This window comes from Emydura macquarii, unplaced genomic scaffold (assembly GCF_026122565.2).
Source record: "Emydura macquarii macquarii isolate MOO-44397 ecotype Brisbane River unplaced genomic scaffold, CSIRO-AGI_Emac_v2 contig_306, whole genome shotgun sequence".
NCBI lineage: Eukaryota > Metazoa > Chordata > Testudines > Chelidae > Emydura > Emydura macquarii.
In genome coordinates this window covers 1,441,157-1,463,390 of record NW_027130443.1, presented here as the reverse complement: position 1 = coordinate 1,463,390, position 22,234 = coordinate 1,441,157, and the positions used below count along the sequence as shown (strand labels likewise).

The 22,234-nt window shown below is 62.8% G+C and overlaps 2 protein-coding genes across 2 annotated transcripts; one reads left to right on the top strand and one right to left on the bottom strand.

The window, feature by feature from the left end:
- Positions 1-255: 255 nt before the first annotated feature.
- RNF167 (ring finger protein 167) lies at positions 256-9,739 on the bottom strand. The gene is made up of 10 exons (XM_067556203.1): positions 9,604-9,739; positions 7,513-7,624; positions 7,344-7,424; positions 6,966-7,088; positions 6,373-6,460; positions 5,783-5,873; positions 5,339-5,444; positions 5,137-5,230; positions 2,541-2,621; positions 256-2,360 (listed from the first exon to the last, which is right to left on the bottom strand). The coding sequence occupies exons 2-10, from the start codon at positions 7,603-7,605 to the stop codon at positions 2,041-2,043; spliced, it is 1,077 nt and encodes a 358-aa protein (XP_067412304.1). The 5' UTR covers positions 7,606-7,624; positions 9,604-9,739; the 3' UTR covers positions 256-2,040.
- Positions 9,740-12,880: 3,141 nt separating this feature from the next.
- Positions 12,881-22,221, top strand: SLC25A11 (solute carrier family 25 member 11). The gene is made up of 8 exons (XM_067556230.1): positions 12,881-13,056; positions 15,149-15,301; positions 16,199-16,405; positions 16,664-16,754; positions 17,000-17,090; positions 17,768-17,867; positions 18,394-18,445; positions 20,312-22,221. The coding sequence occupies exons 1-8, from the start codon at positions 12,980-12,982 to the stop codon at positions 20,465-20,467; spliced, it is 927 nt and encodes a 308-aa protein (XP_067412331.1). The 5' UTR covers positions 12,881-12,979; the 3' UTR covers positions 20,468-22,221.
- The last annotated feature ends 13 nt before the right edge of the window (positions 22,222-22,234 follow it).

The window sequence follows — 22,234 nt, the reverse complement described above, 5'->3', positions numbered from 1 at the left end:
ACTTCTCTACCCCCAACACCCCCCCCCCCCCCGGGCCTGCTGAGCCAGGTGCTGGAGCCCCCCATGGCTTGCCAAGTCCTTCCTGGGCCCGACTCCAGCACTGAGGCCTGCGTCTGGTGGGTGAAATGGAGCTGGGGGGCAGCAGAGTGCGCCCCCCCAAAACTGGCTGTGCTGTGGCTGTGATGGAGTTAATGGGGCGCAGCTGGGGTCCCCCTACTCCCTGCCTGATGGGGGGGTGCTCTGATTTGGGCTCAATGGGGTGGGAAATACCCCCACATGCACCATCCCTTTCTAACTGTTCCCTGGGGCCTGAGCCAGCCCCACAAAGCGGGGGGGAGCAAGGCTATGGGGCAGTTGGGTGCAGAGAGGGGCCCACCGCCTGCTGCTGGCTGGGGCAGAAACAGCCTCCTCTGCTTGCCCTGAACAAGGGGGTTGGGGGGAGGTGTCCCTGCTTGGGGGTGTGTGTGCTGCTGCCTGCCCCCCAGCTGACCCCCAAAGAGACCAGGCAGCAGTCAAGATGGGTCATGTCCCTTTTATTCAAAGCTGAGCCAGCACCGGACCCCTGCCTGCCCCCCAAGTTAGTATATTTTTAAAAAAAGCCACCGAAGCTGCAGCGGCAGGGCCAGCACTGGGGAGGGTGGGGGGGAGAGTGAGAGGAGCGGGGTGCCAGGGTGGGAATGGACACACCACACCAGTGTGGGGCAGATGGCAAAGCCCTGGGTTCACACCAACGGGGGGGGCTAAAAGCCACCACTCACCCCCTTTGGCCCAGGACCCTGCAGAGCGAAGGGGGGGTCTCTGAGCTGCACCCTGTTTTTAATCATGCCTGTGATGGAAAAGCCGGGGCTGCTTCCTCCCTAGCCCATCCTGCGGGTGCCAATCAAAGCCCTGAGAAATCGCACACCCGGGGGCCCCGCTTGCCCCACGGCCACAGGTCAGTCGGACACCAGCCCAGCCCCCCACAGGCTGCGTGGCCCAGTTCGCAGTGGGGGGGGGGGGGGGGGGGGCTGAAAACACTCAGCTGCTGCACGGGTTAAAGGTGGGGTGCAGAGGAGACGTGGGGGGGGGCTGTGCAGGGGGGGTGTTAGTACAAAAAAGGGCCAGTGTTTCTAAAGGCAACCCTCCCCCACCCCAGACCCTCACTGGCCCCCCAGCAGGCAGGTGGCCCTGGGAAGAGAGAGCAGAGCAAGCCCAGGTCCTGGTACTAGCCTTTCCCCACGGGGCACTAGCCCCGGGCCCCGGGGGGTGACAGAGGCACCGCCCCCCCCCCCCCCCCCCCAGCGCAAGCGAGGAGGCCAGGCAGTGGGAGCATGCAACTGCCTGCAGGACAGGGCCGCTCGAAAGCGATTTCACCCGCGCAGGCACGAGGCCGTCACGGGAACCTAGAGCCGAGCCACGGGGGAAGGAGCCTAGCGCCCCCCTCCGCTGTGGGGTGGGGGATGGTTGTCTGGCCAAAAGCCCTGCTCTCCCCCCTCCCCCCCGCTTTCCGAGCAGCTGGCGCTAAGTGAGGCAGCCCCAGGGCACTGTGGGGGCCCGGGGGTGGGAGGGGGGGGGGACGGGAGCAGGCCCAGGCCCGGGCCCAGCCAGGAATGCAGCCGCACCACAGTGTTTACATCCAGCCGCCAACTGTTCAAGGCTGAGCCCGGCGTGGGGGGAGGGCTGGCTGCTGTGCTCCTGCCCCCCGCTGAGAACCCAGGCGTCCTGGCTCCCCCCCCCCCGCTTCTAACCCACTGCACCTTGCCCCCGTCCTGGGGCTGGGCATGGAGCACCCCCCACCACCGCCACGAAGCACCCGCCACCCGGGGAAACCTTAACACTGGAGCCTTGGCACGGAAATCGCTGGCCCCCTCACCTGCTGGCAGGGGCGGCAGGCCAGGGGGGGCCCCGAGTCCATGGGGAGGCCTGGGGGCCCCCCACTCCCACAGGATGGGGGGGGCAAGCCCCAGCTGCCCTCACTGGTTTGTGGGGGGGGGGGTTAAGATGCAAAGAAAGCTCGGGGGGCAGAAGGCCCCCGGAGTCTGGCCGGCTCCCGGCCGGGGGTTAGATGAGGACGCTGCCCCTCAGGCCATCAGGGGCCTGGCCCTGGGGGTCAGCCAGCAGCTCCTCCGGCTCCTCCTGGGTGTCCGTCGAGCCCCGCACCGCGGCCATGCTGCCGAAGGAGGGGGTGCTGACAGCGGAGGAGGGGCCCAGCAGGGGGGTTCGCTCCGAGTCGCGCTCTTCCTCCTCCTCGCCCTGCAGGCGCCCCTCGCCCTCTGAGTCCGAGTCCGAGTCCCCGGCCGCACGCAGCACGCGCTGCTTACACACCGGGCAGGTCTTCTTGGTCTGCGTCAGCCACGGGTCCACGCACCGGCAGTGGTAGGCTGGGGGCGGGGAAGAGCGGTTACCCCCCGGCCTGGAGTGCAAGCGGAACCCAGGAATCCGGGCGTCCCCCTGCCTCCCGCCCCCCATTGCCCTCCCGGAGCCGGCTGCCCCATCCCCCCTGCTCCCGCCCCCTGGGCCCCTGGCCGGCTCAGTCCCGGGGGACTCCCGGGGGCTCTCACCGTGGGCGCAGGGCAGAATCCGCAGCCGGTCGCCCTCCTCATACTCGTCCAGACAGATGGCGCAGACATCGTACTCGTCCCCTGGCGGGCAGACGGAAGGGAGGCGTTAGCCCAACTCACAGGGGAAAACTGAGGCACAGAGAGGGGGCGGGGGAGGGACTGGCCCAAGGTCAGAGTGAGATAATACCCTGCCTTCCCAGCACTCCCTGCTCTAGATCCCTCTCCTCCCCCAGAGCTGGGGAGAGAACCCAGGCGTCCTGGAGAAAGGCCTAGAACAGTGCTTTGGCTGTGCTGTGGAGAGATGAGAGCAATGAAAGCCACATGGCGAGGTGATTAGGGACCTGTGCTCACAGGAAAGCATCGTGGGTCAAAATTCTCCTTTCACCCACATCCCTGCCCCAGAGGTGGCCACATCTCAGTGCTGGGCAAGGGGTCCCTGGATAACTGGCCACCCCACCCCAGAGGTGGGCGCATCTCAGCGCCAGGTGAGTGATCTCTGTATAACTGGCGGCCCTGCCCCAGATGTGGCTGCATCTCAGCACCAGACCAGGGGTCCCTGGAAAACCAGCTGCCCCACCCCAGAGGTGGCCGCATCTCCGGTGAGGGGTCCCTGGATAACTGGCGGCCCCGCCCCAGAGACGGCTGCCTTTGACTAGCGAGGGCCTGCAGCCGAGGCCCAGGCCCAGCTTTTGCCTGCTCAGCTCCAGGCAGAGCGGAGCAGAGCCGAGGTCTCGGTGAAAACAGGAAGCCGCGCCGGGCTGGGAGGGAAGCGGTCAGAGTGAACCCAGCCGCTCCGGCTCAAGCCCTTATAAGGTAAATGCGAGCGCTCCCCAGCCGCTTCCTCCTCGCCCCGCCAGGCGGGGAAACGGCTGCCGTGGCTCCCTGGGGAGCGTGGGAGGCCGGACTCTGGCAGATGGGGGGGGGCAGGGGCTGAGGGTTAAAATATGGGGGGGCCAGGAACCAGGACTCTTGCTGTTTTTGCAACCCTTCCCCCTTCAGATGGTAGAAATAGAACCCAGGCGTCCTGACCCCCAGCCCCCCTGCTCTGACCCACCAGACCTCACACTGAGCTGGGGGGTAGGGGGTAGACTGGGACAGAAAACTGCTGGGGGGGCAGTGGAAGTGTGGGGCGCAGTGGCCCAGTCCCAGCATGCACTGTTCCAGCAACCATGTGTCTCCCCGCTGTCCCCCATTCCCCCCACCCCCAGGCAAGGGCTAGTAGCAGCTAGAGCAGCACGTGTGCCAGCCCCAGCCCCGCCCCGGCCTCAGGACCCCCATGGCAGCTGGATCCAGGGGGGCAGCGATCCAGGTCTTAGGGAGGCAGGTGGGGAGCCTGCCCTGGACTGCCACTCGCCCAGGGGCCCCAGGGGGCTGCGTGGGGGCTCCCTCAGCCTGAGGAAGGGGCTGGATGTCTCAGCACAGGGTTTGGGAGCCCGGCGGGTGCCCCCCACAGGCCGAGCTGCCTCCCCCCCCACGGCAGGGCCAGGGCCTGGCTCGGGCCTGCGGCTCTGGGGGAAGCAGTTACCAGCCTGACCCGTGAGATGACAATGGGTCCCCCACAGCCCCTGAAGTCAGAGCCCGCTGCAGAGCTGGGACAGGGTTGAACCCAGGTGTCCGGGCTCCCAGCCCTCTGCTCTAACCACCAGCCCCCTCCTCCTCCCAGAGCCGGGGAGAGAACCCAGGCATCCTGGCTCAAGGCACAAGGGATCGGAGCTGAGGGGAATGGGGGGGATCACCAGGCAGCTGCGCTGTAGATGTGTGAGCCCCAGCGCTGCAAAGGAGGAGAGGGGGGGCTCAGAGCCTCGCACCCTGAGTCTTGGCCGCTCACTTCTCTGGCCAACGCCTCCACTCGGGGTTTGGCTATGACCAGGGCTGGGCCGGAAGCCGGCTGGGGGTGCCTGTGAACCTGTGGGATCGGGGTGCAACCGATACCCGCCCTCCCGCCGACGCAGTGTCAGATGCTGGGGCTCAGAGAGGCACCCCACATCGGAGGGAAAACCCATCGTTTCCCTCCCCCTCCCCACCCACCAAGCCCTCCCCGCACCCCTAGATCCCAGCTGGAGAGGCCGTTCATTTCAAGGGTGGGTCTGGTCTGCCCCCCGCCACAGTGTGAGGGGACAGGATCTGGGGTGAAGGGTGATCTGTGGTGGGGTCTGGCCGGCCCGCATCTGCCCCCCAGGAGATCCAGAGGGAGCTGCGGAAGGACGGACAGACGCCGCGGGGCGGGGGGGCCCTCTGCTGGGGAGAGCCAGTCCTGCGGCCTGAATGGGCCAGGGCAGCTGGGAGGGAGCGGAGCAGTTTCAGGCTCTGATGGGGGGCATCCCAGCATGCAGTGCTCCATCACCCCCCACTGCATGCTGGGAATGGTCGTCCCTGGGGTGGGGGTGGGGGCAGCCATAGAAAGAGGGCTTGGGCCCAACACCCTGGCTCCCCCCAGGCTGCACCGAGGACATGCCACATGCGGCCACCTCTTGGGGCTAGCTCTGACTGCTGGGGGGGCACCCCCGGCTGAGCCCCCACCCTGTCCCCTGGGGCAATGGGGGCAGCCCTGACCCCCGAGGGGCAGCTGCCGGAGGGCGTGGGGCGGGGCCGTTACCTTTCTTATACTTGTGGACGGGGATTTTCTTCAGCTGCTCCTTGGAGAGCCGGTTCCGCCGCAGCCTCTTACGGTGCTGCACGCAGCGCACAATCTGCCAGCAGAGACGGGGGGGCTGTTACGGGGGGCTCCAAGGCTTCCCCCCTCGCCGTAACCTCCCCTCCCCACAGGCGTCCCAGCTGCCGGCCCGACGTTCACTCACCAGGATGGTGCACATGACGGCAATGACGACGCCCACCACGCCAGTGAAAGGGATCAGGTAATAGCCCAGCGGGAAGCTGTACTCGGGGATCAGGATAACGTGAGCGCTGGGGGGGGAGATATGGGGGGGCCACTGTCACAATAGAGACGCTGGCCGCTAGCCAAACTGTCCCCAGAGCAGAACCCAGGATTCCTGGCTCCCAGCCCCCTGCTCTGACCCACCAGACCCCACACTCCCCTCCCAATGTCGGGGAGAGAACCCAGGCATCCTGGCTCCCAGCCTCTCCCCCTCCTCCGTCCCCCCCCGGATTGGTGGAGCACCCAAGGCAGGCCGGCCGGCGGCACACCACCTGCCCTCTGAGTGCGGGGGCCTGGTCCCAGCTTGGGGGGACAGACTCGGGAGATGCTGCAGGCCCCCCACCGACCCAGGCGTTGACCCGCGTACCCCTTCTCGTAGCTGAACATGGAGCGCAGGTAGTCCGAGGCCGTCTCCCCCACAAAGACTGAAGAGATGGTGATCCGCTCCCGGAGCCTCTCTGTGGGGCAGAGGGAGAGGGAGGTGGGGGGGCAGGGAGACGGCAGAGGGGCTCACACAGGCCCATGGAGAACACCCCTATGCACACCCAGGGCATGGCAAACTTTGGGCAGTGGATTCCCTCTGCCCCGAGCTCTGCCTGGGGGAGACGGCAGGGCAGGGCGCGCAGGCCGGGAGGCAACTGGGGGGATCCTGGCAGTGGGGAGGGGGACAGGGCAGGACGCGCAGGCCGGAGGGCAACCGGGGGGATCCTGGCAGCGGGGAGGGGGGCAGGGCAGGGTGCGGAGGCTGGGGGATCCCGGCAGCAGAGGGAGCTGACAGGGGAGGGAACCTGGTGCCGAGGGAGGGCAGGCTGGGGGCAGGCAGGCCTTGGGGCGAGGGTCTCTCACTGCTGCCCCCTGCTGCTGGGACGTGCCATGATCCAGCCTGCGAACAGGGACCCCTAAGAGTAACCCCCTCCGCCCGCCACAATGTGGGGAGCCCCCCACTCCGCAACTCACCATCCTTGCAGTCCATGTTGAGCAGTTTGTCGGAGTCCGTGTTATGCACCACGGCGGCATGGAACCCGGCCTGCTGGGCATGCCACACCTGGGGTGGGGCAAGGGGACAGGTCACGAGAGAACCCAGGCATCCTGGCTCCCAGCCCCCCCTGCTCTAACCCTCCAGCCCCCCTCCCCTCCCAGAGCCGGGGAGAGAACCCAGGCGTCCCGGTTCCCAGCGTCCCCTGCTCTAACCCTCCAGCCCCCCTCCCCTCCCAGAGCCGGGGAGAGAACCCAGGCGTCCCGGCTCCCAGCGTCCCCTGCTCTAACCCTCCAGCCCCCCTCCCCTCCCAGAGCCGGGGAGAGAACCCAGGCGTCCTGGCTCCCAGCGCCCCATGCTCTAACCCTCCAACCCCCCTCCCCTCCCAGAGCCGGGGAGAGAACCCAGGCGTCCTGAGCTCAGGGGAGGTTTGCGAAGGGCTCTGAGATCTCACGGTTCAAGGCCCAAGCTGGGGGCGCGTGTCAGGATAGTCTGTCCAGGGATTCCCGCCTTGCGCTGGGCTCCCCCCCTCTCCAGCTGCCTTTCAGCTCCCTGCCCCCGAGGCCCACCCCACCTTGATGTCGAAGTTGCAGTCGTATCTGCGGAGGAGGGCGATGAAGCGGGTGCCGTTGCTGGCCGCTGGGGGCCCCACGATGGGCTGGCAGGCGTTGCTCGGCTTGGCCTCCACCAGGTAGCCCTGGAGCAAAGCAGCACGGCAGAGTCAGCACCCCATGGGCCGGCAGCCAGGCAGGACGGGTGACCTCGCAGGGAATGGAAGGCAGAACCCTGGTGTCCTGGCTCCCAGCTCCCCCTGCTCTGACCACCAGCCCCCACTGTCCTCCCCGAGTTGGGGAGAGAACCCAGGCATCCTGGCTCCCAGCCCCCCCTGCTCTAGCCTCCTGTGTCTTGCCGCCCGCCCCCGTGTCTTGCCGCCCGAGCGATGGCTACGCACCACGAGCCCTTCCCTGGGCAGGGGCAGCCCGAAGAGGGCAGGTAGGTCCGAGAAGTCCATACTGGAGTTGTGGTCCATCACCTGGGGGGGGGGAAGGATTGGCCTGGAATGAGAGAGGCTCTGATGTCCTCAGTCCCCGCCACCCGGGCCCCATGCCCTCGCCACTCACCGCGTGGATGTAGGCGTCTGCGGGCGGGGCCAGCAGGCAGACATGGAGCAGCAGGGCAGTGACTGGGCTGGAGAAGGCGCGCTGGGGCCGCATCCTGCCGGCAGGTGGAGCCCTGAAAGGGGGAGATGCAGGACACTGGAGCGTGAGACCCAGCGCAACCACGAGCCCCCTGCTTCCTACCCTGCCGGCTGTAACAGCGGGAGTGTAGACAGGTGCCGGGGTCCCAGCCCAGCCCTCCATGGCCCTGGAGGCAGGCAGGGTCAGACTGGGTCAGGCCGGCAGGCCCATCTAGCCGGCTGTCACCCCGCTCCCTTCTCCCCCCGCCATGCTGGATCGCCCCCAACCAGCCCACCTAGCCTGGTGTCGGGTGCCGCAGACCCCTCCCAGCCGAATCTGGGGCCCCCACGGCGCCAGGTGCAGCACAGACCTTGTGACAAAGCGTCCCTGCACCGAAGACGTTACACAATACTGGGTGTGAGCACCTCGCCCTGCCCTGTGGCTCAGCGATGGCGACACCACAATGATGCCCCCCAAACACCCGAACCCCCATGCCTAAGGCTTGAAATCTGCAAGGAGCCAGGGCAGAGAGGCTCAGAGGGGCAGGGCGGCTCGCCCACAGGGCTGCGTTTCGACGGGCGCCCCAAGAGGCCGAGGATGGCAGCGACTGCCCTGACGATGCCACTGAGCTGAGCTGCGCCCCGGATCCCAGCTGGGGTCACTGGGCCGTTGCTCCGGTGGGATCAGTTGGGCCGGCTCCCCTGGCTGGGGTCAATCAGCGCCCCCGATTTGCAGCTGGCACTGTGCGGATGGGGACAGGACTCCTGGGTTCTTTGGCGCACCCTGGCTATGGGGATCAATCCTGAGGCATTCGCTGCTGTATTCCCCGGGCTCGGCGTCTCTCCCTACATCATGAAGGAGGCCGTGCGGAGGATTCTGGAGAAGAGGCTTGCAGGGAGGAAAAGAACTCAGGAGTCCTGGTTCCCAGCCCCCTCTAACCCCTCAACAACACTTCCTACTGATGACACGGCATAACGGGGCCCCGATCTCAGCCGGGAGATGGGGTCAGGGCCGGGCCCAGCCCGCCGGGGGCCCTGATCTTAGCTGGAGGGGTCTGTGGGCGGCCCAGAAAGGCTCCTGGGTCCTGGCTGGGGAGGACTAGAGGCCAACTCTCTTGGCTTCCTGGCACAGGCTGGGATGGGCTGAGCTCACGGGGGTGGGGCGGGCGTCAGGCGGGGCTCCCCGTGCCAGCGGGAGATAACCAGGGAGTGAAGTTCAGGGGTGGTACTGGGCACCGGACCCATCGCGGGAGCGAAGCACCGTCAGCCGGAGCAGGGCCAGGACAGGGGGGTTACCACTCCCTCTGCCAGCGTAGAGAAATCCCGGCACCCGAGTGAAATGAGTTTGGAGGGTCTCAGTCCAGTTCTATGATTGGGGGCTACACAGACCTCTCCCCCATGACATCAGGGTCCCACAGGGCCGGGCCCCACAGATGCATGGGGCTGTCCCCATTCTGAAAGCTTGCAATCTAACCAGGCGAGAGAGACAAAGGGGGAGGGGGAAAGAGAAACCGAGGCACAGAAGGACTGGGACTTGGCTAGCAGGTCAGCAGGCGAGCTGGGAACAGAACCCAGGTGTCCTGAGCCCAAGTGCAGGGCCCTGTCCACCGGTGAAAAAGGGTCACATGGGGCTGGGGGGCGAGTGGAGCCGTGGGGGCGGGGACTCTCAGCAGGGCCCACTCTGGGGGAGGGTGCACGCTAACCTGGTGCCCCCCTGCTTCGCTTGGCAGCTGTGGCAGGGGCGTGGCCCCATCCCCTTCACACGGGGGGGGGGGGCGGCCAGGCTATCCCCATCGCCCTCTCCCGGCCGGGCTGGGGCCCCAGGTGTGCTCCCCGCTGTCTGAGCCCCCTTCTTCGCCTCTCCCCCTTCTCTCCCCCCCAGCCCCTCCCCAGACAGGGGGTCCCTTCTCTCTCTCTCTCTCCCCCCTCCCCACCAGCCCCCCTTTCTCTCCCCCCAGCCCCTCCCCAGACAGGGGTCCCGTCTCCCCACCAGCCCCCCGTCTCTAGCTGGGGTATCGGGGGGCCACCCCCTTACCTGCTCTGGCTGGCGGGCTGGGGGTCAGCGCTGGCTCATGGGGGTGCAGGGGGTCCCCCTCCCGTGCAGAACTGCAATCAGGGTGGGGGAGGGGCGGCCCTGGGCTCCTTCTGTTTACAACCCGCCTCCTCCCGGAACAGGCCCGGGACACGGGCAGCTCTCGCGAGAGGAGAGGAGCAGCCCCGCCCCCGCCCCGCCCCCAGCAGCCCGGACGCCTGGGTTCTCTCCCCGCTTCTGGGAGGGGAGCAGGGTCTGGACGGCCAGAGCAGGGGGGGCTGGGAGCTCGGACGCCTGGGTTCTCTGCTGGCTCGGAGTGGGGAGGGAGGCCTGGGGGGTCAGAGCAGGGGGGCTGTGCAGCGCCTGGCACCATGGGGCCCCCCCGGTCCTGGCCGTCTCGAGGGGAGGCCGTCCTCCCCCCGGCTCACCTCGGGCTAGCGCGGCAGAGGTGGCTCCAGCTGAGGCCTGCCCGTTCGTTGCACGGGTGGCCCTGTTGGAAGCCGGCTCTGGCCCGAGCCCGGGGCTGCCTGCAGAAAGCTTGCCCACAGTGGGGCCGCCCGAGCCCACAGCCCCTGGCCGCCGCGTCTCCCTGCGTGCTCCCTGCCCGCCTGACGCCCACTGATGCTCCAATTGGGAGCTTTTTGGCTGGGGGGGGGCGCGCTCCCCTTGCCATCAGTCCCCACCCCGCTGCCCCACATGCTGCCGGCAGGTTGGGCTGCTGGCGTCCCTCCAGCGCGCTCACGTTTCTCTGGGTCTCAGCCCCCCTCCCGCCAGCGTAGCGCCCCCAAGAACAAAAGAAGGGAACGTTCCTCTGCGCCCAGCCAGGGGAGAAGGGAAACCGAGGCTGGGAAAAGCGCAAGGGAAGGGGGTGCTCCTCGGGGAGGAGGGGCCAAGGATGAACGTGCCTGGCCCCAGAGCGAAGGGAACCGGCCTGGGAGTTTGTTCCATTGCTGCACCGAGGCCAGGTACCTGGTCACCCCCCAGCCCGGTCCCTGTCCCGACCAGCTCTCCAACAGGGGCAGAAGACGGCCCTGGCTGCTCCACCCTGGGAGACCCCGCTCCCGGCCCAGAGACGGGGATAAAACCCAGCAGTCCTGGGTGACGGAAGCGGGGGCCTGCACCAGCAGCGCCACAGACGTGGGGCAAGGCGGATGTCTTCCTAGACGGGTGGGTCTCAGCCTGCGGGCCGTTTGCGGCCCAGTCAGCGCAGCGCCGCGGCCTACGTGACACCCCCGGGGCCATGCGGCTCATATATGTGCTGCGTGGATGCGGGCGGAGAGCTGCGTATGCGGACCCCCCCCCCCCGTGAAATAGGCTGAGAACCGCTGTCCTGTGGGACCCTCTATTTGTGTGGGCCCTGCTGCCATCTAGTGAGCGATGCAATCACAGCAATTCACGCCCCACTGCATCCTCCCCGCAGATGGTTCGGGGAAGGCACACGGGAGCCAGGGGCAGGACTTCTTTCTGGGGCATGTCTGCCCTGCACACTAAGTCAGGACCCTGCTATGGGCTGGGTCAAAGCTTGAGTCCTGCCATGCCTCGGGTCCAAGCCCTGTCATTCTGCAGTGTAGACGCAGCTCAAGCCGTGACAGGCTCAAGTCAGATGGGCCGCGTAGTGAGGCGTTAGCACGGCCAGGAGACCCGGCCCCAGCAGTTGTACACCTGGATGACAACGCAGTGTGGACGCTCAAGCGTGAGTGTGGAAATGCCGGATCCCACAGCTCTGGGCTCAGTGTGCAGTGCAGACGTACGCCCGGGTAGCCGGGGCAAGTCAGAAGCACCAAGCCCCCTTGTGCCTTGTCCCTGGAAGCTTTGCTGGTGGTGGGAGAGGGTCTCCTTGGCATGTGCCTGGGACTGGGAATCCCCCGATTCTGACCCCAGCCCCGTCTCCCCTCCGTGGTGTCATGGGGCCCTGCTGAGGCTTGCCTGCATGGGGATAGCTTCCACGCTTTGCACAGAGATTGCTTCAAGCCTGGCATGACTGAACCTGACCCAGTGTAACCCCCATCGCCTGTTCTGATCTCACGGTGCTCAGCCCCAAAACACAGATGGCTTCGTTCCAGCCACTCTCAGCTGAGGTGGCAGGCCTGACCCTTGAGTGGCTGCAGGGAAATACAGCGGCTGCAATTTCAGGGTGCCAGAGAGTGGGGAACCATGCGGGGCTGCTGCCACACGAAGGGAATATGTCTCTTCCATTGTGTCTGAGGGGGCAGCATTATTGGGTATTAATCTCCTGTTATTTCTAAGGGCCAGCACTGGTTACTAAGTATTAATCTCCTGATATTTATAAGGGCTGGCACTGGTTATTGAGTATTAATCACCTATTACTTCTAACGGCCAGCACTGGTGATTGAGTATTAATCACCTATTACTTCTAACGGCCAGCACTGGTGATTGAGGATTGCCTGGCAACTGTTACTTCTCAAGGGGAATGTTAGCGATTGAGGATCAATGCCTGAGTATTATTTCCAGGGAGTATGTGGAGTAATCATTCCCTCCCTGGGTATTTCTAAGGGGCACCATGCTGAATTCTGTTCCTTGACTATTACTTCTGGGTGGAGCATTTGTTCCCCTGGGGTATCATTTCAAGGCCACAGTGAGTGCTGAGTAGCAATTCCTGAGTATTCTTCATGATAGGGTGGCGTGTTTTCTTTTTCCCCCAGAGTGCTTTCGAGGGGACACGGAGCTGAGCCTGTCCGGGGGATATGGATCCCCAAGTATTTCTGGGGTACTGTGTACCCTCAGCCCAGAGTATTGGTGCTGTCCAGAGTATTTCTCCCTGAGTACTGAGCTGAGCCTGTCATGGGGGTGGGGTTAGCAGAGCATGAATCCTCACTGCCCCCGGAGTATTCATTCCCTGGGTACCAATGGGAGGGGCCGTGGGGTGCGGAGTATCAATGCTCGGGGGTTGATTCGGGCATGTGGGGATCGTCCTCCCCCCCCGGAATTTTATTTCTAGGCGTCCCCATGAGCTGAGCCAGACCCCCGAGTATTAGTGCGGAGGGATGGGGTATTTATCCCCCCCCCCCAGTATTTTTTATTGCCGGCCGTGGAGTACCGACCCCTCCCCCCCGTCCCAGCGCGCGCCGCCAACGGCAACAACGGCAACCGCTGTTCCCGCCAAAAGCGGCCACCCGCCCGCCACGCGCCAAACCCCTCAGAGGGGACCTGCTCCCTCTCGCCAGCTCCGCCCACCCCGGAGTTGTGACTGTGTGTGGCTGCGCGCGCAGCTCGCCTGGCCCCGCCCCCGAGCGGTGACCGTGTGTGGCTGCGCGCGCAGACCGCAGGGGTCGCTTGAGGAGCGAGTCGGTCGCTTCGCCTCCAAATCCAGCCCCGGCCCGAGTCACCTTGGCCCGGCCCGGCCCGGCCGCACCTGGCGATGGCGGCGGCGGCGGGGCCCGAGCGGCCCAAAACCTCCCCCAAGGCCGTGAAATTCCTGTTCGGGGGCCTGGCCGGGTGAGAGACCGAGCGCCCCTCCCCCCTCAGAGACCCCCCGCTGCCCCTCCCCCGCCCCCAGAGCGCCCCTCCCCCATCCTACGGACCTGCTCACTGCCCTTCCCTACCCCTCAGAGACCCCGCACTGCCCCTCCCCCATCCCCTCAGAGCCTTCCCCCCCCCCACTCCTCCCAGAGCCACTGACCCCCCCCAATTTCCCCCATAGACGCAGCCTGGGGCGGTTTCCGTCACAACTGGGGTGTGGCCTGCAGGCACCTCTTCCTCCCCCGCGACTGCACCGCCTGAGCCCGCGTCTCTCCATATGGGGTCCTCCTAGGGATGGGGTGACACCCCCGTTACCATGGGGATGGGAGCGCCCCCTGGGGCTCAGTCTCCATCCGTGTCGGGACTGGGGCCCAGCTCCCAGTGTGGTGTTCCTCTGGGTGTGCGTTGAGTGCCCGGCATGGACACGGCCCCTTTCCAAACTCAGGGTAGTGACAACTTCCCTCCTCCCTACCCCTTGGCCCTGGAGATCCAGTAGCTTTCAGAGGGAGAGGTGTGGGTGAGAGCGGGCGGGGGCTGGGAGCCAGGACGCCTGGGTTCTCTCCCTGGCTCTGGGTGGGGAGTGGGGGCAGGTGGGTCAGAGCAGGGGGGCTGGGAGCCAGGATGCCTGGGTTGTGTTACACGGGTGAAGCACACAGGTGCCGTTATTTGCCCAAGGTCACAGAGTGTCAGTAACTGCTGGGAGTGCACCTCAGCTCTCCTGACTCCTGGTCAGGCCACTGGTCTGTGTTTTGTCCCTTGGTGAATGTTTATAAAGCCGCCTGCAGCCCTAGATGCGAGGCCTGTGAGAAGAGGATGGAACTTGCCAGCACCCAGCCTTGGGTGCCTAAAGGAGGATTTGTAACAGGCAGCAGTGACCTTCAGCTCTAGCTGGTGCCATAACAAACGCTACTCATGGGGGGGGGGTGGGGGGATGTGACTGGTTGCTCCATGAGGTGTGGGTGCCCTGTGTTTGGCATCACCTGCTGTGCTCAGGACTTGGCAAACTGGGGCAGCGTGGAATTGTGTGTGTAGCAGAGCATGGTGTTGGCCATTTCACGGGGCCACAAATGTTAATCCTCTTGTTGCAGCCTGAGGGTCTCCGTGGGGAGGGGGCTTGACTAGGAGGTTTGAGAGGGACAAGGCATGAGCTTTAAAAGCCCCTGTTTCAGGAGTTTGGTGAGACTGCAGCTCGTGTGCCCTTGCTATTTCTCTCACCCTTGCTAGCCCTGTTGTGACAGGGATTAAATGTGCTGTTAGAAGGACCCTTTCACCTCTAGGGAGCTGATTCCAATCTACCCCAGGTGCGGTGGGGGGACTGGCTGGGTCTCTTCCCTCTATGGAATGGGGACCAGCTAGCTCAGGGGAATCAGGGCCCAGGCTAAGTCTTTCATCTTCAATAGGCACTGGTTCAAAAGTGGAGGGGAAGCTAGAGTTTCCCAACCCACACATCTGAGGGTGCCTTCGTGGTATCCCCGGTAAATCAGTGCCACCTCTTTGGATTGCTCAGAGCAAATGAAGTGAGTGTTTTCTCTCTTCATTGATGTTACTAACTTCTGGGCCGCCTTCCTAAATCTCTTTATCTCAGTTGGGGTTTATGGCGTCAATAAATAAGCCTTCTCTTCTTAGGCATGGGTCAGAGTCCAAAGTTGAGCACGTCTGAAAGTTAACTGGTTGTCTGAATTTTGGACCTGAGGATTTAAATGCTGTGGCAGTCACTTCCTGCCTAGTTGGCTATTCCTGCTTGCAGATAAAGCTCCCTGTGTTTGTAGTGGGAAGAACTGGGAGTTGGGACTCCTGGGTGCAATCAGCAACTCTGTGAGGAGCAGCTAGCAGAGGGCTGACAGTCCAGACTGCAGTGCCACAGCTTCACCTGTGACCTTGGGCCAGTCCCTTCCCCTATGAGAAGTGGAGGGGAGAGTCTAGATTGTCAGCTCTTCAGGGCAGCACCTCTGTTTTTGTTGTGTGTTTGTACAGTGTCTAGTGTAGCGGGTCCTCATCCTTGTACAGATGATGGTTTTAGATACTCCTTGATTGCGGCCCTTGTAAAACGCTCTCTCTGGCTCCGCAGCATGGGGGCGACGGTGTTCGTACAGCCTCTGGACCTGGTGAAGAACCGCATGCAGCTGAGCGGGGAAGGAGCCAAGACCAAAGAGTACAAGACAAGCTTTCACGCTGTCAGGAGCATCCTCAGGAAGGAAGGAGTCCGCGGCATCTACACTGGGTATGAGGGGGCGTGGATGGGTGATTGAGGGCGCCTTCGAAAGGGCTCCTTTGTTCTGGCACAGGGCGTTGGGGAACAGGACATGGAGCCGTTCCCCTCTAGGGGGCACCAGCCCTGATCCAGCCCTATGGTGGGGGACTGGCTGGCTCAGGGGGGCGGGGAATGGGACACAGGACCTCTCTGCTCTAGGGGGTGCCAGCCCTGATCCAGCCCCATGGTGGGGGACTGGCGGGCTTGGGGGGTGGGGAATGGGACATAGGGCCTTTGCCCTCTAGGGTGGTGGTCTCCAAACTGTGAGGCGCGGGAGGGCAAGGGAGCGCCACCAAGCCCTGCTCTGCTCTGGCCTGGAGGCGGGGCAGCATGCGGACACAGTCTATTCCTGGTAAGGGGGGGGCATTAGAGGTACAGTTTGGGCACCCCTGCTCTAGGGATTGTTGATTCTGATCAGGCCCCAAGGCAGGGGACAGGCTGGCTTGCGCGTGGGGGGGGGCAAAGAATGGGATGTGAGGCCTTTGCCCTCTAGGCCACATATTACAGCACAGCCCCAGCTCTGTATTGACCAGAATCATTGCCTCCTGGCGGGCATTGAGTGGCCCTGTGAGAAATGGGTTGAGCTTGGTGAGGGCATAGCTTTAATTTTTGTCAACTCTGCTCCTTTCCCCAGTGCTGAGCCGAGCCATGCTCAATGCACACTGGGGTAAAGTTGAGTGTTCGTGAGGGGGAGGGCGTACGTGGTGCTGGCTGGAAGCCATGGCTGTCTGGGCAGGGAGAAGCGTGTCTTGTGTCGCTGGAGTGGCAGCCTTTCTCAGGCCCTGCCGTGCGCCAGCACTTGGGCCCTGTGAGGAAACGCATCTAGTCCTAGAACCCAGGAGTCCTGACTACCGAGTGTCTTGGCAGGCTGTCAGCAGGGCTTCTGAGACAGGCGACCTACACCACCACCCGCCTGGGCATCTACACTATCCTCTTTGAGAAGCTCAGCAAGGCAGATGGCACGCCTCCCAACTTCTTCATGAAGGCAGTGATTGGCATGACGGCTGGCGCCACTGGGGCCTTTGTGGGCACGCCGGCGGAGGTGGCGCTCATCAGAATGACCGCAGATGGCAGGTGAGTGGGGCTGCGCTGCGTGTGATGCGCTAACGTCACTGCTTCCTTGCTTGGCAGGTGTGCTGCTTGCCCCGTGAGCAGCCTGGTTCCCCTGGCAGGACTGGCCTGGCACGGGCTATATACAGTCTCCTGCTGTAACCCCCGAGGCCCTGCTCAGAGGGGTCCTGTCTTCTGTCCCAGTTTGCTGTGCTCTGTATGACTGGGGACAGATCACGCTCTGATCTGCCCCCTGGCTCCCCTCTCTGTTGCTATTCCCAGGCTGCCCCCCGACCAGAGGAGAGGCTACACCAACGTCTTCAACGCACTGCTGAGGATAACCCGTGAAGAGGGAGTGCTGACACTGTGGCGGGTACGGCGCCTGTTAGTGGGCTAGGCCCAGCGGCAGATGGCGCCCATGAAAATGTGCAGGTGGGGGCTGGGTTTGTGGGATCAGCCCGTGGGCAGACACATTTGGGGGGCTGACGAGGTGCTAGTCTCTGGCAGCTGTCTGCTCCTCATGCAAGGCAAGCATTCAGATTCCCCATCCCCCCCAATGCATGCACGGTGATTCCTGTGTCCTACCCACTCAGCGCCTCTCCTCTGTTTGCATCGCAGGGTTGTGTCCCCACCATGGCCCGAGCGGTGGTTGTGAACGCTGCCCAGCTAGCCTCCTACTCTCAGTCCAAACAGTTCTTGCTGGACTCCGGTAAGTCCCCATCACTGTGTCTGACGTCAGTAGCAAGGCTGACAGATAGTACCACTCTCCAGCTGGGTTAAGTTACTCAAGCAGCCATTGTGCTTGCAGCATCTCCCCTGCTAACCAGGCCGAACTGTCCCTCCAGGAAGCCACATTGAACTGAAGCACAGACACGGGACAGGGTTGCTTCCCAATATCTCAGTGGAACAGCTGTGTATAGAACACAAGAGTCCTGGCTCCCAGCCCCCCTGCTCTAACCACCAGACCCCACTCCCCTCCCAGATCCAGGGAGAGAACCCAGGAGTTGTGGCTGCCAGCCCCTATTCTGACCCCTGAGACTCCACTTCCTTCCCATAGCCGGGGAGAGAACCCAGGAGTCCTGGCTTCCCTCCCTCCCAACCATTAGCTCTGCTCCCTTGCTGTGGGTTGTGAGATAAAGAGCTGTGAAGTTGTTCTTAGCTGTCTCACTATTGGATTGGGGCAAACAGGCCATCTGTGTTTACACCAGTAAGGTAGAGGAATGATTTTAGGGTGAGGCTTTGAAAACAGCCCCAGTGAGTTGGGAAGACAAGACGTGTGCACTCCTAACTGGCTGAAGCACTTCCGAAAATGCCAGCCCAGCTGGGATGTTTTAGCTCTGACCTCCAGGGTGACAAAGGGTCCTATAATCCCCCCTCTCTCCTCAGGTTACTTCCGAGACAATATCTTCTGCCATTTCTGTGCCAGTATGATCAGCGGGCTGGTGACCACGGCTGCTTCGATGCCTGTGGATATCGCCAAGACAAGGCGAGTGTGCAGAGGCAGGAATGGATTGTAAAAGGGCCCTGGTTGAGGGGGGCATGAAGACGGGTCAGGAATAGGGAGTGGGGGCTGTTGTTGCCAGAGGGAATCTGTACCTGCTCTGTCATTCCCACCTTGTGGCTATTTAGGGTCTCCTGTGTGAGTTGAGTTGGTGAGTTCTCAGCCCTAATGGGGGACAGCTGTGCACATCATCACGGGAGCAAATGGCCCCCGTCAGCAGCCTCAGGAAGTCAAGGGGTGAACAGGTCACGGGGATTGAACCCCTCCCCCCCAGTCCAGGGGCATACATACACAGCGTTACCCGTATTGCATCTCTTATGGGGTGGCTCTCATAAAGACTTCAAGTTGTTTAGCTTGCAGGGATCACAACCCTGGGCTGCAGGCTTCCTTGTGTCCCTGCTTCACCCTCGATACATGGAAACTGATCTTGATGTATAAATAACTGTCAGTCACCTGCTGAGCCCCTGCTGCCAGGTTATAGGATTTTCTTCCCTTTCCTCCCTGCGCACAGGATTCAGAACATGCGGATGATCGACGGGAAGCCAGAGTACAAGAATGGGCTGGTAAGTGACAGCTGGAGCCAGGGATATGCTAGGATCCCGCCGTCTCGGCCCTGTTGTGCCCTGCATCGCGCTCTGGGCGACGTGTTCCTTTGGTTAATGTCCCTTCCCCTGTGTCCAGATGGTGGGTTCAGGCTGCTGCTCTGCAGAGCATGTTTCTATTGATAGAGCAACTGTGCTTCCCTCCTGGCAGTGGGGAAACAGGCGTGCACAGCAAGCAGGGAAGGTCAGGCCTTGGAAGGGGCCAGGCTGAGCGCGCCCCAGCTGGTCAGTGAGAGCCTGGGCTGTGTAAAGAGGAATCTTGAGTAGGGGTAGAGAGGGGACATTGCTGCAACTGCTGCTGGATCCTGTGCCCAGTTCTGGTGCCCACAATTGGAGAGGGGTCAGAGAGCAGCCAGGAGAAAGTCCGAAGGGTTAGAAAAGAGACTCCAGGAGCTCAATTAGCTTAACAAGGAGAAGGTAAAGGGGTGACTTGACCACAGTCTGTAAGTACCTTCCTGAGGAGCAAAGATTTAACCACGAGCTCTTCAGTCTAGCAGAGAAAGGCGTAACAGTCCAAGGGCTGGAAGCTGGACAAGTCCAGACCGGAAATAAGGTGTCAGTGTCTGGTTGTGAGAGTAAAGAAGTGTTGGAACAATTGATCAAGGGCGTTCTGCACTGAGAACTTGGATGTTTTGCTAGCAGCTCTGCTCTGGGAGTTGTTTGGGACAGTCTCTGGCTGATGCTGTGCAGGAGTTTAGACCAGAGGGTCCCTGCTGGCCTTGGAATCTATAATCTGTGACTTGCTTGGCTGATATAAACAGTGGCTCCTGCTGGCACTCCAAACCCTTGGGGATGAGAGCTTGGGCCTGGGCCCTGGAGTCCTAGGGTGCCTGGTGTGGGCCACTGCCTCAGCCCGCATACAGGGGGATGGGTGAGTTACTTAGGGGTTTGGAGCAGCCAGCTCAGCTCCTACTGCACTGATAGGAAAGTGACCTCTGCAGGCAGGTTATTTCCCTTCGTGAACGCCTGCGTCTGGACCTTGTTGTTAGTTCAGGAATTGTTAACGCTGCCGCTAGCATGCGTCAGTCCGATCTCTGGGTCTCCGGAGGGACAGGGAGCTGCTCCCTTCTGAGTTCTGGCACTGCACCCATCCAGTCACCTCGCTGCCAGCGTTGCCTTGTAGCTGCCAGGGAGATACAGGACACGAGGGCTTTAACCTCTGGGCTGTGGAGGAATGTTTTGATCAGGCTTTAACGCGGAGCCACTCACCCATCCTTGTCAAGGATCTTTGTGCTTGAGCCCTTACTATGCTGGCAGACCCTGCACCGAAACCCAGGCTGTGAATCGGTGACACTGGGGCAGGGGATGAGGCACTTACCTAAATGCCTGTGTCTAGGGAAAGCAAAGGGGTCTCAGGATTACAGTCAAGTGAAGAGGTATAACGGTCACCTCCTCCGTGTCATGTTCAGCGCAGCATCCTCCTTACATACAGGCAGGACGGCAGGATCCTGCTCTGAGATGCTGACTGGCGTCTCTTCACCTCTTCCGAGTCCATCTGGCCACGGGGGGGCAGTGGCCTGTCAAATCTGAGACTTGGGAGCGAAGCAGTGCGACAACTGGCAGGGCTTTGCAGACATTCGCTAGAGGGGGCTCAGCCCCCGCACCAGGAGCTCAGGAAGTGTTGTCCAGAGAAGGAAACTGAGGCAGAGGGAGAGAGAGAAGTGGCTTGCTGGAGGTTGCGGAGTCTGTAACAGAACCAGGAATAGAACCCAGGAGCTACCAACTAGTGCGGGGACTTGAGTCCACGTAGTGCGGTGGGGCCGGCGGCACCGTAGTAACAGACCCCCTGCATCCACCGCGGGTTGACCTCTGCTTTCTGAATTCCAGGATGTGCTGGTGAAAGTCATCCGCCATGAGGGCTTCTTCAGCCTGTGGAAAGGCTTCACCCCATACTATGCCCGCCTCGGCCCCCACACGGTCCTGACCTTCATCTTCCTCGAGCAGATGAATATATTCTACAAGAAGTTCTTCCTCAGTGCCTAACGGGAGGCCCTGCCCTGCTCTGCGGCCGCTGGGCTCCCCCTCCCCAGAGCGAGGGGAATGCCTCCTTCGTGCCAGTGTCTGCCTCCCGCTGGGGCACCAGACCCATCTCAGCTGGGGTCTGAAGCAAGGATCCGGCTGGAGGCCCTCCCCTTCCGTTCCGCCTGTTGTCAGTCACGTCCCGGTTCTCCCCTGTTCCCCTAATCATGTGAAAGGATCAGCAGGAGGAAGGCACAGAACCGTGTGGACTGGGGTGCGGGGCTTCAGACATCTCTGGATTATTTATTGGGGTGACAAGACTGCGACAATACCTTTGTGGAATGCAAACCCTCGGGTGGCAATGGCCGACCCGTGTGCGCTGTGCAGTTCTGTGCGTTGGGTCGAGCCATTTGTCTGGTCTGTCCCCCTTCTATTTGCTTTGAACTTAGTAAACAGATCATGGGCCTAATAGCCGGTTTGCTCTGGGTTCCTGCGGGGGGTGGCCGAAAGACTGCTCCGTCCCACCCTGCAGCAGCGGGTTACGGACCCATGGGCTCTGTGCTACGCCTCAGCTTTGAAACAGTCCCTTGGAGCCACGCCTTTTATGGGTCGGACCACCAAGGGTCACCTGCACGGCCTCACCGCCTCCATGACTGAGCCTGGGGGCTCCCTGCGAGCCCCACTGAGCCAGAGGCCTGGGAGAGCCTTGTCCGCGCTGCAGGGCCCTGGGCACCCAGCCCAGCCTGCACTGACGCGGTCTCAGAGCAGAGCAGGGGTCCTTAGTGACCTGCAGGCCAGAAGCTAGCCCTGAGACGCGAAGGTGAAGGCACAGCTCCCTGGAGCCTATGCCCTGGCGGAACCAGCGTGGTTCTCTCTCTTTCTGTCCCTTTCCAAGGGCAGGCTGTGTCCTAATCTCCTGCCGGTGCGCGTCTGTGGCGTTTCCTGTCAGGTGTCCATTGGTCGCCTCTGCTGGTGTTCCCACTGCCTGGCCAGCCCCTCCTTTGCCCTGCCTGGCTTTCAGCCAGTCCTTTAAGGACCCATCCAGTTGAGAGACGTGCACCTCTCCCATCTCCAGAGGCTTTTTAACCCTTCTGCGCCCCCTGGGCAGCAGTCCCTAGGCGGGGCGGTCACTGCCCTGCCATATTCATCCTAAAAACCTGATTGAAAATGCCCACTGGATTGAAACACGTGACTTTATTCACTGGTGCAGACAAAGGGAAGGGAAATTGCTGAGACAGTCTTTCCAGGACAGCGACCCGGGACAGCCATGACACTAGCTGGCTCTTTACCTCTGCCAGCCTTTGCTTTGCTTTCGTGAAATGTGCCGGGCTCAGATTCCCACTGCATCACCCTGTGCTGGTGGAACGGTGGCACATGGGGTGCACGTTGTATGGGCTTTGCCCCTTGGGCAACATGTTGGGGTTCCTGGCTGAGAAGAAGCTTCTGGGGAGGGTGCGGAGCCAGTTCTCCAACAGCTGCATCGTCTCCAGCCCAGCTCACAGGCCCACTCAGGCAGTGTCTGTGGCCAACCCAGGGTGAGATGCCGTGGTGAGTCAGGGCCAGGCGGGGGAGAACAGGCAGAGCCCCAGGGCATTGGGGACAGGATCGGCTCCTGCAGCGAGGGGCTGGTGTGTAGTAGCCCCAGGCCTGTCTGACGGAGGACAGGTTCGGCAGTGAGCAAAAGCATGTTGGCACTTCTAGCAGCGTGGGTGGGCCCTGCTGAGCCCCTGCCTGGAGTAGTTGTTGGGGAACTGATGTGTGATCACGTTGATCTCAGCCCCAGACAGCAAG

What these genes read in the sequence shown, in the direction of transcription:
- SLC25A11 (XM_067556230.1), top strand. Translation starts at nt 12,980, where the DNA reads ATGGCGGCGGCGGCGGGGCCCGAGCGGCCCAAAACCTCCCCCAAGGCC. An exon ending in ACAGTTCTTGCTGGACTCCG is followed by an intron (nt 17,091 to 17,767) that starts GTAAGTCCCCAT and finishes CTCTCTCCTCAG; the next exon opens with GTTACTTCCGAGACAATATC. An exon ending in CAGAGTACAAGAATGGGCTG is followed by an intron (nt 18,446 to 20,311) that starts GTAAGTGACAGC and finishes TCTGAATTCCAG; the next exon opens with GATGTGCTGGTGAAAGTCAT.
- RNF167 (XM_067556203.1), bottom strand. Translation starts at nt 7,605, where the DNA reads ATGCGGCCCCAGCGCGCCTTCTCCAGCCCAGTCACTGCCCTGCTGCTC. An exon ending in CAACATGGACTGCAAGGATG is followed by an intron (nt 5,874 to 6,372) that starts GTGAGTTGCGGA and finishes TCTGCCCCACAG; the next exon opens with AGAGGCTCCGGGAGCGGATC. An exon ending in GATTCTGCCCTGCGCCCACG is followed by an intron (nt 2,361 to 2,540) that starts GTGAGAGCCCCC and finishes CCCCGCCCCCAG; the next exon opens with CCTACCACTGCCGGTGCGTG.